The sequence below is a fragment of the Neoarius graeffei genome, chromosome 14, assembly GCF_027579695.1.
Source record: "Neoarius graeffei isolate fNeoGra1 chromosome 14, fNeoGra1.pri, whole genome shotgun sequence".
NCBI classification, from domain to species: domain Eukaryota; kingdom Metazoa; phylum Chordata; class Actinopteri; order Siluriformes; family Ariidae; genus Neoarius; species Neoarius graeffei.
In genome coordinates, this window is record NC_083582.1 from 48,877,138 (window position 1) to 48,892,195 (window position 15,058).

General features: G+C 40.1%; 2 protein-coding genes across 2 annotated transcripts in view; one reads left to right on the forward strand and one right to left on the reverse strand.

Moving 5' to 3' along the window:
* Positions 1 to 2,352: 2,352 nt before the first annotated feature.
* LOC132898349 (urotensin-2 receptor) lies at positions 2,353 to 14,004 on the forward strand. Its single transcript, XM_060939889.1, has 2 exons — positions 2,353 to 3,494; positions 13,342 to 14,004. Exon 1 carries the CDS (start codon positions 2,353 to 2,355, stop codon positions 3,433 to 3,435), a length of 1,083 nt encoding a protein of 360 aa, XP_060795872.1. The 3' UTR covers positions 3,436 to 3,494; positions 13,342 to 14,004.
* Positions 12,563 to 15,058, reverse strand: part of uts2r2 (urotensin-2 receptor 2) — a 47,468-nt gene continuing 44,972 nt past the window's right edge. Inside the window, exon 9 of the mRNA XM_060939890.1 lies at positions 12,563 to 13,505. Coding sequence (XP_060795873.1) covers positions 13,369 to 13,505 — 137 coding nt within the window. The 3' untranslated portion in view covers positions 12,563 to 13,368. The remainder of the gene's footprint in view (positions 13,506 to 15,058) is intronic.

A 15,058-nucleotide genomic window follows, 5' to 3' on the forward strand; every position in this document is an offset into this window, starting at 1 on the left:
TTGTTGTGTGTTTTGGGGGTTTCTTCCATCAGTCTCCTCTTCAGGAGGTGAAATGCTGCTCAATTGGGTTAAGTTCTAGTAATTTAGTAGGCCAGTCTAAAACCTTCCACTTTTTTCCTTGATGAAGTTCTTTGTTGTGTTGGCAGTGTGTTTTGGGTCATTGCTTTGCTGCATGACGAAATTAATCCCAATTAGATTGAATGTGTTTCTCTATAAATTGGAAGACAAAATGTTACTGTTGATTTCTTAATTCATTCTGTTCCTACTGTCATGAGGTAATACAGATTAGTGAGTTGATTCCAGATGTAGACACGCAAACCCAAGCCATGACGTGCTTGACCGATGAGCTTGTATGTTTTGGATCATAAGCAGATCCTTTCATTCTCCACAATTTGGTCTTTCCATCACTCTGGTAGAGGCTAACCTTGGTTCCAAAACTTTTGTGGCTCATCTCTGTATTTCTTTTGCAAATTCCAATCTGGCCTCCTGATTCTTACTGCTGATGGATGGTTTACATCTTGTGGTCATGGCCTCTGTATTTCTGCTCTTGAAGTCTTCGTCAAACAGTGTACTGTGATACCTTCACCCCAGCCTTGTGGAGGTTGTTGGTGACGTTACTGAATGTTGTTTTTGGGTTTATCGTCACTGCTCTCACAAGGTTTCTGTCAACAGCTGCTGTTGTTTTCATTCGCTGACTTGTTCAGTGTCTCATTGTTCATACACCTGGGGTGTTTTTGTTTCTCAGGACATTCCAAATTATTCTGGCTGTGCCCAATGCCTGTGCAATGACTCTGCTTTTCCCAGCTTCAAATCCAAGAGTAGACATTCAGAGGTATTATCTGTTTAAATAATTGATCTAAGAGAGGACACCTGCCAGTCACAGAGTCCAGTATTTTGGATTAATTGAAAAATAGGTAGCTTCTAAGTTGTTTATCACATCTACATGCAAATATCAGGAAATGAAAGCTGAAATTCTGGTCTGTCCTGTTATATTCATCTTTTGTTCTCAAATTACATTTTGATTTAAAAAAATTTTCAAAATGATTATTTTCTGTAAGCAAACCTTTGTTTGTTTCCTTGTGGTCTATATATGAGGTCTATATAGATCCAAAACTGAAAAGCTTTCAGCACAGAACAACTAACTTTGCTCTGGTCCAGGATTAATATTTCAGGCTCAGGAGTTCTATTATTTCTGGTACAATGCTGCAAACCTTCCACTTCTTGGTAATTTAAAACAAATTGATATTGATTTCAATTTTCTTGTGTGTCAGAAAATGCACACACACACACGGATTAACAATATCAGCAATCATAAAGTTTCTGAGATATCTGCTGTCCAACCATTATTTGATCATCTGTAATTGCTTTGAGGAAAAAAAAAAATTATAAAGCTGTTCCGGCATGCCTGAAAGACTTCCTGAGTCATGTATTTCTTTTGGCAGACGCACCTTCGTGTATTATTATGATTATTATTATCATTCATGTGTTAAAATTCAAATACAGTACATGCATAAACATTTTACCATAGGCTATAAGATAAGATAAGATACAGGGGGCTGCAAAAGTAGGTATACAATAAGGATTATTCCAGTATTATAATAGTGGTGCTAGGTTTTATTGAATACTAACGTTTTGTTTTTCATTACCGTGTATACCTACTTTTGCAGCCCCCTGTATATTGTGATGTAGACGTCTAAGCATTTCTTTCTAATCACATCAAATGTCAAAGCAATGAAGTGGGCAACTATTCTGGCGCAGTGAACCAAGCAAGCAAAGCAATGCAAACTTCCCAGGAAAATCAATCACATGAAATCAACACAGTTTTATCTTCTCCATATGCATATGTTATAGACTGCTGTCAGATTTATGGACTGACACTGAGCATCTCCTCATGGCACTATTGCACAAGCTTCCTGGCTGTGCGTAAAGGACGTGCCAAAGCCAGACAGACCAAGTGGAGCGGAGAGAATTACAGACGGCCGTTGTGTGTAAATAAAGCAAACGTTATTTATGTCCAGAGAGGCATCTTGTGCGTGCATTATTATTATTATTATTATTATTATTATTATTATTATTATTATTATGCGAGTTTGTTCTTCGCACTCCTTTTAACGCAGGACCCGTGCAGGATTGGGACTGACGGTTTCGATGAAATTAAGACATAGTTAAGAGAAACTTCCAAAAGGTATAATGTCAAGGGTAACGGGAACCGCTTGGAGCGAGACGCGCTGGTGACGTCAGGAGGTGCGCTGCGCCAGCGGGGACGCGCATTTCTCAGCCCCAGTGTCTGGAGCGCACCTGCTGCCAAAATCTCCTCCGCGCACCGTCCTGGCGTTTTCACAGACAGACGCGATGAATTTCAGCAGGTCTCGGTCTTTCACAGGCGCCCCCCGGAACAGCAATTCGGGCTTCACCGACGAGCTGGTCATCACCTCTACTTTTGGCACCCTGCTCTCGCTTGTTTACGTGGTTGGCGTTTCGGGAAACGTGTACACTCTGGTCGTGATGTGCCACTCCATTCGCTTCGCTACCTCCATGTACATCTCGATCATTAACTTGGCCCTGGCGGACTTGCTGTACCTCTCCACGATCCCGTTCGTGGTGTGCACGTACTTCCTCAAGGACTGGTACTTCGGGGACGTGGGCTGTCGCATCCTGCTCAGTCTGGACCTCCTCACCATGCACGCAAGCATCTTCACCTTAACCGTCATGTGCATGGAGCGCTACTTGGCCGTGACGAAGCCGCTGGACAACGTGAAACGCTCCAAAAGCTATCGGAAAGCCATGGCTTGGGGGGTATGGATCCTGTCTCTGCTCCTAACCATGCCCATGGTCATCATGGTGAACCAGACGAGCAGAAAGGCCGCAGACGGAAGCGTAAAACGCATGTGCGCTCCGATTTGGGCACCTCTGGCGTATAAGATTTACTTAACTGTTCTGTTTGGCACCAGTATCATGGCACCTGGCCTTATTATTGGCTACCTGTACACCAAATTAGCCAGGACATACCTGGAATCCCAGAGAAGCTCAGCTCTAAATAAGGGCACCAAGCGGTCACCTAAGCAAAAAGTGCTGATCATGATCTTTACGATCGTGCTCGTGTTCTGGGCCTGTTTCCTGCCCTTTTGGATCTGGCAGCTTCTGCCCCTCTATCACAAACCCCTGGCATTGGCTCCTCATATACGCACGTGTATTAACTACCTGGTGGCGTGTCTGACCTACAGCAACAGCTGCATCAACCCGTTTTTGTACACACTGCTCACCAAGAACTACCGGGAGTACCTGAAAAACCGCCACAAGAGCTTCTACCGCTACACGTCATCGTTCAAGAAGCGGCCGCCGAGCTTGTACTCGTGGGGAAAGTCTGCATCATCGAGCAATCAGTTCGAGTTCAACTCCGACACACTGGTCATGTCACAGCTGAAGGTGCAGTGAAGGGGTGAGGATGAAGAAAGATGACCAGGAGACGTGAGGAAAAACCTGGCCATGAGCAGGTAAATAGTTTCATGTGATCATATAATCTAAAACACATCCCCTTCTCTCCCCCCCATTCAGTACCATGCAGAAGGAGCTGAATCTTCAAACAGATCCTGAGCAAAGTATGAAAATTACAATGTATAAATTATACACTGAATGTATAAATTATTGGTCATTTATTATTATTATTATTATTATGCGTCACAGTGGTGTAGTGGTTAGCACCGTCACCTCACAGCAAGAAGGTTCTGGGTTCGAGCCCAGCAGCCAGCGAGGGTCTTTCTGTGTGGCGTTTGCATGTTCTCCCCGTGGGTTCCCTCCGGGTGCTCCGGTTTCCCCCACAGTCCAAAGACATGCAGGTTAGGTTAACTGGTGGCTCTAAATTGACCGTAGGTGTGAATGTAAGTGTGAATGGTTGTCTGTGTCTATGTGTCAGCCCTGTGATGACCTGGCGACTTGTCCAGGGTGTACCCCGCCTTTCGACCATAGTCAGCTGGGATAGGCTCCAGCTTGCCTGCGACCCTGTAGAAGGATAAAGCGGCTAGAGATAATGAGATGAGATCAGTTCATGGCGGCACAGTGGTGTAGTGGTTAGCGCTGTCGCCTCACAGCAAGAAGGTCTGGGTTCGAGCCCCGTGGCCGGCGAGGGCCATTCTGTGCGGAGTTTGCATGTTCTCCCCGTGTCCACGTGGGTTTCCTCCGGGTGCTCCGGTTTCCCCCACAGTCCAAAGACATGCAGGTTAGGTTAACTGGTGGCTCTAAATTGACCGTAGGTGTGAATGTGAGTGTGAATGGTTGTCTGTGTCTATGTGTCAGCCCTGTGATAACCTGGCGACTTGTCCAGGGTGTACCCCGCCTTTCGCCCATAGTCAGCTGGGATAGGCTCCAGCTTGCCCGCGACCCTGTAGGACAGTATAAAGTGGCTAGAGATAATGGATGGATGTATAAATTATTGGTCATTTATATTACCAATCATTTATTATTATTATTATTATAATATTAGGCGGCACGGTAGTGTAGTGGTTAATGGGTTCGAGCCCAGCGCGGGCCTTTCTGTGTGGAGTTTGTATGTTCTCCCGGTGGGTTTTCTCCAGGTGCTCCAGTTTCCCCCACAGTCCAAAGACATGCAGGTTAGGTTAACTGGTGGCTCTAAATTGACCGTAGGTGTGAATGTGAATGGTTGTTTGTCTCTATGTGTCAGCCCTGTGATGACCTGGCGACTTGTCCAGGGTGTACCCCGCCTTTCGCCCGTAGTCAGCTGGGATAGGCTCCAGCTTGCCTGCGACCCTGTAGGACAGGATAAGCAGCTACAGATAATTGTTGGATGGATTATTATAGCATACTCTATTTCCTTCTCATTCATTTTCCTATGAATGCAATTATGCATCTATTCTACAAGTACAAAAACAATAGCTCTAATACTCTTAAATACAAAAAAGTTCTTCACAGATTGCTCACACTTTTTCACGTGCATACACCAGAGGAGCTCTTAAATCTCTGGAGCTTTCTGAAGCACCAGTTCATTGATTCAAGCTTTTCCTTTTTGTTCCGAAAGGTTACCATGCATGGAGATCATGGGGTCTTTTCTGACTGTGATCAGTGCGTCATTAAAAACACGATTTCACACACTATTTCTTGGAAATGGACAAGGAAATATTTTTTTTTTATTCCTAGGGTGACAGATGAGCTCTCATTAGTAGAAACACAGAGTGACACAAATGTCACCCTTTTCCCAGAACTGGTAGAAACCGTGAACATGGAATGATTAAGGCATTCGTGTCCATACCAATTTCCTCATTCTAGGCAAACCTGAATTAATTAGATAATACAAGGCAAACTTGCCATCCTTTAACAAAGCATTAATGAGAATTTCTCAGGCGAAGTGTATGTCACTGATAACAGCTGTAACTGCCACATTTACTACAATTTTTTTTGAGCACGCATTAAAGCACTACGACACATTCATTCATGTACTCCATGCAACTCCGACATGAACGGATCGACATCATCTGATCTCAGCTCTCTTTTTTTACATTTGCATACATCTGAAAAACAGTACATATGAGCTGGTGCGCTAATTTGATGTAGCTGTAGTTTGTGTAAATGTTCACACCTCTCCAATATACAAACTTCTGCCCAACATGTGTAAAATAGAAGACATGGTCTCAACTACCAACAAATATTGATCAGTTCATAACACAATCAGCATGCTGGAAATCTGATCCGAATAATATTAAAAACATTTTGAAAGCTGAAATTCAGTTAGAGAGTAATAAAAATGGCATCAGGAAAAAACAATGAAACACAGCTGGACATAATCTAATAATTCTTGAGCACTTCAGTCTTGAAGTACAAGTGTCTGCTCTTGTTCTATTGTATTTTTTTTCTCTCTGCTGATGATTGGGGGGGAGATTACATCAGTCTCCAGGTCTCTTCAGATGGCAAAACAACAAAAGCCTGAAGTTTTCATGCAGCCATCAAATTTATAAAATGGGCGAAAACCTAGTCCAGGGTTAAGTAATGTTTTGGATTTAAAGCAGTCTTTGGTGCTTGGCCTGCGACTAGAAGGCAGTTTAAGCATCATTTGTTAAAGCAAGGTTAGACAGAAAGTGGAACATTTGACTAAAGGTGCACATACTGAAACTCTCGTTTTATATAATAGTGCTGTTGGGAAAATATTTATTAACTACAGTCACATTTAATAATATATTACCCGAGCTGTAAAGGAGTGTGTGTGTGTGAGAGAGAGAGAGAGAGATTCACCTTTAGAATAACAGCCTGCTGAATATTCCTGGAATTAAAACCAATTTTATTATTATGTTCTTTTATAAAATATCTCCTTCATAATTTCAGTGTGAATGTGCCAGTGGAAAGCTTGGGTTTCAAACTACTTCAGTACAGCCATGCAACTACCAGGACAGTCATCAAGTCTGAATACTGTGCAAGAAATTCTGACTGTTTCCAATATACTATTACATAGCTCTCAAAGCATGCAGCTCCCAAAGTCTTTCTGAATAAGAAAAATGATGTAAAGCAGTTCAGTTCTGACATTTTTGATACTGTGCTCTGCTTCTCCACTGTTGATTTATCAATAAAACATTGGATTACATCTGGACAGATGCATGAAACCCAGCTTTTTAAACTTAAACCTATACTCCATCAAACTGCCAAAACTGCTCAGTAGCAGAGGCAGAAGAAACTTACTGATGTTCATGATGAATTACAGTATAGGGATATATTGAGATTAACACACATCTGAGAAAGAGTTCAAACTTTTCCTACTTCACTGGAGACGACACGCTCCTGTGGTGTGATGCTTTACCATCTAACGCATTTGAAAGAAACCCCACACATAATTTATCTGTAACATCAACAATATGCCTTCTTTCATATGGTGCACCCTGTAGATCCACCTTTTCCAGACTTTTGCCTTTTTTTTTTAAAAAAACCTGCCTATGTGCAGACGACTGTAGATCTGCAGACCTTTAAGAATATCTGTATGTGCATTCAACCATAACATTAAGGCAGCAGCTGAAACTTCAGTTCTTGACAGTAGAAATAAATTACCGTGTTTTAACACTTATCCTCAAGTAAAGAATATGGCTTCCCCCCATCATCATTTACACTGACACGAAGAACATTTAGACAAGATTCACGCAACACATTTTACTCATCAAATGATTAATTAAGCAACCATGACATACATATTAATTTCACGCCATGTACTGAATTAACAGACAATTAATTAAGTAATATTACAGACTCTTCTTATTAACCTGTTGCTGATGTAATAGAAGTGGGAAAAGAACAGCCTACAGCTCAGTTTGCATTCAGACTGTGAATCCATTAAATAAAACTAATGATTATAAAAGCCACACATGAATTACCCGCTTGCTATGCTGGAAACAGAACAGTATATTTGTGGTTTTATGATTGTGAGGTTTCGGTTTAAAGTGTATAATAAAGTATAACCTGAACCACACATGACATCTCAATAAAACCACTGATACTTAACACAATCAAATTACAGAACACAGCACAACACAATCATGCATAGTCAATAACCTCATTCATTCCACGGTTACGTTATGACGGTGCTATGTAATAATGACGGACTGCATTTCCATTTTCAAAATTCAAATAAATTAATGCTTAGCATATGTTAAATTAAATACTTGCTATCAGTTTGCTCTCCAAATTTAGCAAGGAAGCGATTATGTCACAGCATTCCAGAAGTAGCAAAACTACTTAAAAAAAATTTGTCATACTAAAATTAACTGAACAATATATGTTATTATTATACATACGGGCCACTTTTTCCATGGAATAAAAACATGTGTTCTATTCCCTTCTAGCGGGTTTACTGATGGCATGCAATATCGTTATCATATCGCTTATCCTCCATGTATTACGCCACTCTCCCCAATGGAAAACGAGCGTGAAATATTATAACAATATTGCACATTGTCAAGACAACATGTCACGTCAGAGCTCATGCAAATATCCAATGACAAAACTTTTCTGCTGCGCATGTGCAAAATAATTTCTTTGTCTGCTGGGAAAGAAAGACGACGAGGCTAATCCAGTGCTTCTGCTAGGATTAGCTATGCTATAATTAAGCACTAAATAAATAAACTAAAAACTGAAACCAAAGACGCGCTGAACACCCAAAAGGCTACCAATACGTCATTATATATTCTTCATGCATATTTACAAGAGAAAAACATACCAACAGACATCGAAAAACTGGAAAAAATGCACGGAGATGTAAAACTTCCACACTAGCGAGTGACTGACAGTTTCTAAACAAAACATGGCCACCAGGTTTGCTTCATTAAAAGGGGAACATTTTGAGAGAATTTTGGCTGCCAGGTAGCTCCGTTGTCGATGCTGATTTTCAAAGTAGCTAAGTAAATTGCATCGGGAAATGAGTACTTAAGTCTGAGTGAAAAATGCTGTGGCGAGTGTGCGTGGGAGAAGAGTCTTGGGACAGAAATCTTAGTTTCTCAGTCGTTAGCCTGTGCTACTGATTAACACGACAGCAGCTGTAGGTGACTTCACTGCTGCGCTAACAGCGTCAACTTGCGGGTAAGCTCACGTTGGCCTTCAAGAATGCGGATATGCTGAAATGAAGAGAATGTATAATAATAATAATGGCTTTTTTTCACTGTACATCAGATATATTCAATTCAGCTTGCATGATATTGAACTCGTCTTCGACTTGGTCAATATCATGCTAGCTGAATGGAATACAGTTAGGTCCATATATATTTGGACACTGACACAATTTTTTTTTTTACCTGTTTACTGAAACATACTCAGGTTATAGTTATGTAATGGACATAAAGTCCAGACTTTCAGCTTTCATTTGAGGGTATCCACATTAAAATTGGATGAAGGGTTTAGGAGTTTCAGCTCCTTAACATGTGCCACCCTGTTTTTAAAGGGACCAAAAGTAATTGGACAATTGACTCAAAGGCTATTTCATGGGCAGGTGTGGGAAACTCCTTCGTTATGTCACTCTCAATTAAGCAGATAAAAGGCCTGGAGTTGATTTGAGGTGTGGTGCTTGCATTTGGAAGATTTTGCTGTGAAGAAAACATGCGGTCAAAGGAGCTCTCCATACAGGTGAAACAAGCCATCCTTAAGCTGCAAAAACAGAAAAAACCCATCTGAGATATTGCTACAATATTAGGAGTGGCAAAATCTACAGTTTGGTACATCCTGGGAAAGAAAGAAAGCACTGGTGAACTCATCAATGCAAAAAAGACCTGGACGCCCACAGAAGACAACAGTGGTGGATGATCGCAGAATAATTTCCATGGTGAAGAGAAACCCCTTCACAACAGCCAACCAAGTGAACAACACACTCCAGGAGGCAGGCGTATCAATATCCAAATATGCCATAAAGAGAAGACTGCATGAAAGTAAATACAGAGGGTTCACTGCATGGTGCAAGCCACTCATAAGCCTCAAGAATAAAAAGGCTAGATTGGACTTTGCTAAAAAACATCTAAAAAAGCCAGAACAGTTCTGGAAGAACATTCTTTGGACAGATGAAACCAAGATCAACCTCTACCAGAATGATGGAAAGAAAAAAGAATGGCGACGGCGTGGTGCAGCTCATGATCCAAAGCATACCACATCATCTGTAAAACACGGCGGAGGCAGTGTGATGGCTTGGGCATGCATGGCTGCCAGTGGCACTGGGTCACTAGTGTTTATTGATGATGTGACACAGGACAGAAGCAGCCGGATGAATTCTGAGGTATTCAGAGACATACTGTGTGCTCAAATCCAGCCAAACTGATTGGTCGGCGTTTCATAATACAGATAGACAATGACCCAAAACAACCCAGGAGTTTATTAAAGAAAAGAAGTGGAATATTCTTGAATGGCCAAGTCAGTCACCTGATCTCAACCCAATTGAGCATGCATTTCACTTGTTAAAGACTAAACTTTAGACAGAAAGGCCCACAAACAAACAGCAACTGAAAACCGCTGCAGTAAAGGCCTGGCAGAGCATTAAAAAGGAGGAAACACAGCGTCTGGTGATGTCCATGAGTTCAAGACTTCAGGCAGTCATTGCCAACAAAGGGTTTTCAACCAAGTATTAGAAATGAACATTTTATTTACAATTATTTAATTTGTCCAATTACTTTTGAGCCCCTGAAATGAAGGGATTGTGTTTAAAAATTGCTTTAGTTCCTCACATTTTTATGCAATCATTTTGTTCAACCCACTGAATTCAAGCTGAAAGTCTGAACTTCAACTGCATCTGAATTTTGTTCAAAATTCATTGTGGTAATGTACAGAACCAAAATTAGAAAAATGTTCTCTGTCCAAATATTTATGGACCTAACTGTATATCCGATATACCACTCAAAGCCAGACAATATTATTTAATTATTATACATGCAGGACACTTTTTCGATGGAATAAACACATGTATTCTATTCACTTCTAGCAGGTTTCATTCATTTGGTTCGATAGCATGCAATATTGTTAGCATACTGCTTATCCGACATGTATTACATCACTCTACCCAATGGAGAATGAGTGTTGAATATGGTTTATGATATTGTATGGTTGTCAAGACAACATAATGTCACATCACGAATATCCAATATGAGAGTTTTCTCCTGCACATTCGCCCGCAGTAAACTATCGCAGTGAATTGAAAACGCCATAAGATACGTATTACACGTAAAACTTCCGCGCTAGCGAGCGACTGTGACAATTTGGAAACAAACCTAACTGCCAGGTTTGCATTGTTAAATACAGATTTTGAGAGAATTTTGAATGTATTATAATAATACTAATAATGATACTACTACTACTACTAATAATAATAATAATAATAATAATAATAATATTGGCTGGCTTATTTTTCGTGGTATATCAGACATTCCATTCAGCTACTTGTCTTTGACTCATTCAATATCATGCTAGCTGAATGGAATATATCTGATACACCACAAAAAAAAAGCCAATATTATTTAACTGTCAGACTCCAGATGAAGATTAATACTTGCAATGTTGGTTCAAAAGTAAGGGATATGAACCAGATACCAGAAACAACTTCAGACAGATGTACAGCTTTAGACTGAAGAGAAACCTTTCGATAGCCCTCTATAAATAATTCAGATATTTTCATGGATAACCTTCTTATTAAATCTGTTTGGTTGAAGTATTTCTCAAAGTACAGCTTCCTCTCAGATGTGGCCCCATGGTCAAACAGATACAACTCCACTGCATGGCCAGTAGAGAAAGCAAAGAGTTCAACTGAGGTTCATATGTTCACCTCAACATCTCAATCACTCACTCAGCATGCTTCTCATCCATCAGCAAAGCCTGGGTCACGGTACGAGCTTTAAACAATCCTAACTGAGAGACTGCAGCTATAATGTTCTGGATCTTTCTTCAATCACCAAACGCTGTCCATTAAAAGATTTGCCTAGAATAAAACATCACACACTTTCAAATTATGCACTTAAGTTTGTACCAGATTGGGGGGAGGCTGTGTGTGTGACAGCAGGCCATGTAGGGTTTTAAACGTGTTTAATATTTATCCCCCATCCAAATGAAGTTTGGCAGGGGATACAGAAATTCCTTCCTTCCTTTCCTTCCCGGGCCATATCTTTAAAACTACTGAAGATATCTTCATGAAACTTTGTATACATAATCAAGTAACATGTGAACTGGTGCCTTTTGCTATATTGGATTTTAAGTATTTTTCAAATTTTTACATAAAAAAAAAAAAAGATTTTGACTTAGTTTCGAAGAGCAATGTTCGTTTTCAGAGCATATATCCAAAACTATTCATGATACGGATTTGAAACTTGGTATACATGTTAACAAGGTGATGTAGATGTGCCTTTTCATACTAAGAAATTTGAGAAATGTAAATTTCATATTTCCATGGAAATTATTTCAGACTTAGTCTCTCAGGTTAGTCTTAGGGGTAGGTTTTGTTTCCGGAGCCGAACTTGAAAACTATGAGTGGTATGGTCTTGAAAGTTGGTATACATGTTGATTAAGTAATGTATATGTGCCTTTTGATACTAAGAAACGTGAGAAATTTTAATTTTTAGTTCACCTGGACCAAAGGTCCGGTGGGTTTATGCCATGGGCTGCTGAGGTCAGTGTAAAGAGGTAGGGTTGGTTTCCTGCAGCAGAACTTGAAAAATGTGACAAATAATATCTTGAAACTTGGTATATAGTTGGTATATAGGGCGGGGGATATAGATGACTGTCTTCTTGTTTGGATTATAAATCAGGCAGCTACTTGAGTAGATCAGAAGAGTTAAGATTAATTGGTACACACTTCATATCATAATCTAGGAAGATAATGTTTTATGAAGAGCCTAATATTGAGAGACCTTTTGCAATTTTTGGCCTTTTTAATCTTTCACGTTCATGGCCCAGGCATTACAGAGTGGAGAGTCTATCTGTGTAATGTGAAGTGATGGAAGAAATGCCATTTGGGGAAAGAATGTGATTGTGGTCTCAAAACCACAGTTTAATATTCCATGAGAGCAATAAAACGGTGTATTAAGCATATGCTCAATTAAATCTGAAGCACTGAGATCAATAAATGCCATTTATTCCCAAGATCATTTAGTCATGATTTGAACTGGCAGAATTAATTCAAGATCAAGATGTACTTTCCAGGGAGTGGGCAAATTGATGCATTTCTGTGCATGTCATGACAGTAAAAGGTCTGATCGGAATATTTTGCATTAATAAACTTCTGCAGCACAGCAGCTTGTTTAAACCTCTCTCGTAGGGACTATGATTGACGGACAGCCAGTACTACTGATAGACACTTGTTCAGACGACAACTTTCTCAGTAGTAGTAAAACGCGCTGCGGTGCCATTGTTCAAACGGTTTCACTCTATTTAGACACGGTACAGTCCTGAAAAGGTATTGAAAGCAAACGCTTTTGAAAAGCTCTCTCAATAAGCCACAAGCAATCTGAACTTTCAACAATTTCATTCACACCAAATGCTGAGAATTTCCACTTGTGCTGTTTGTCCAATCTGTGATAACCAATCCAACTGTGACAAAAGGATAAAAGCTAAGAAGGTGCTACTTACAAGGAAATTAGACAAGCAGAGAAAATCAAAGGCAGAAATACAAGAGCAGAACAAAAGTCCACAAGAAATAAGATTTTGAAAGAGTGAAATTTTCTTTTTGTTAAAATAGACAGCAATTGTAATTCATGCAGTTATCGTTGTTCTTCCAAGTTCTTAATGTCTGTTAAATCTCTCTCAAAGAAAACAAAAAAAAGGAATGTGAAAGTTCAAGCTTCAGTTGAATACTTCAGTATCTTCTCACGTCATGTTCTGTTTTTGTCCCAGGGCTCCAGCCATTATCTCAGAAGGACCCTATGGTAAGCTGGGATCAGCTATAGCATAATCGGGGTCACATGTGAAGGACACAGTGATGGCGTAACGTGTGCCCCATGCCACCTTCTCCACACGGTGGAGGTTCTCGGAGCCTGAAGAAAAGAAAGACACTCGTCCTGTGAAGAAAAACAGTGTGATGATCAGAGATGGGAGAGTTTTCGATAATTCCAACATTCAACACAGAGCACTGAATCGTAGCTGGTTTTCAGTTTGTAATTAAATATACTGCAGGGACACTAGGGTTTTACCGGGAAATACACCACTTGTATTTTTCATACAAGCTACATCCGGGACATGGAGAACCAAAACCGTGACATAAATCTCTATACATCACTCGTGAGGAAATTGAATGAATTGCTTTGATAAATTTGGGTACTTTTGTTTGTGAATGTGTCTATATAATAAAAAGAAAAATCACATGTTGGCTTGAAGATATGAAGTTTATCTTCTCGTGTCAAAAAACTCACATTTTTCATACGAAATCAGCCTACATCATGAATCGAGTGATGTTTCCCAATATTTCACTCTGATGACGTCAATCCCAGTGTTTTCCTGCCGACGAGATGTGTGTTGTCAAAATGGTGAACCGGTTCAAAATTAAAATTCTTCTGATTAACTTGCATACATTTTTGTTGTGACTGTGTCCATATAATATAAAAACCATTACACGGTTGTGCGAAGATATGAAGTTGATCTTGTGTTGAAAATATTTTCACTCATTCGCTTTACTCACTCGTGAATATGTTCACCACTCGAAGATAAACTTCCCGTCTTCACACAACCGTGTAATATCCTCTATGTATGTGGTGTTTTAAGTTATAAATAGTAAGCAACATACAGAAGCTGTGCTTGTAATGACTCTGTTTAGAAGAGTAGTGATAGAAATTCCCAGGACTGTACTGGCACATGCTGCTTGCTCACTGGCCACACTCGAGCACGATCAGAACCAATTACACAAGCTGGTGTCTGTTCAGACAAACCTGTGCTGTTCGAATAGATCGCTACATAATATGATCTGTGGCACCAAAAGGAGACATTTACAAAAGTAACAAGATGTTTATGTACAGTGGTGCTTGAAAGTTTGTGAACCCTTTAGAATTTTCTATATTTCTGCATAAATATGACCTAAAACATCATCAGATTTTCACACAAGTCCTAAAAGTAGATAAAGAGAACCCAGTTAAACAAATGAGACAAAAATATTATACTTGGTCGTTTATTTATTGAGGAAAATGATCCAATACTACATATCTGTGAGTGGCAAAAGTATGTGAACCTTTGCTTTCAATATCTGGTGTGACCCCCTTGTGCAGCAATAACTGCAACTAAACATTTCTGGTAACTGTTGATCAGTCCTGCACACCGGCTTGGAGGAATTTTAGCCCATTCCTCCATACAGAACAGCTTCAACTCTGGGATGTTGGTGGGTTTCCTCACATGAACTGCTCGCTTCAGGTCCTTCCACAAAATTTCCATTGGATTAAGGTCAGGACTTTGACTTGGCCATTCTAAAACATTAACTTTATTCTTCTTTAACCATTCTTTGGTAGAATGACTTGTGTGCTTAGGGTCGTTGTCTTGCTGCATGACCCACCTTCTCTTGAGACTCAGTTCATGGACAGATGTCCTGACATTTTCGTTTAGAATTCGCTGGTATAATTCAGAATTC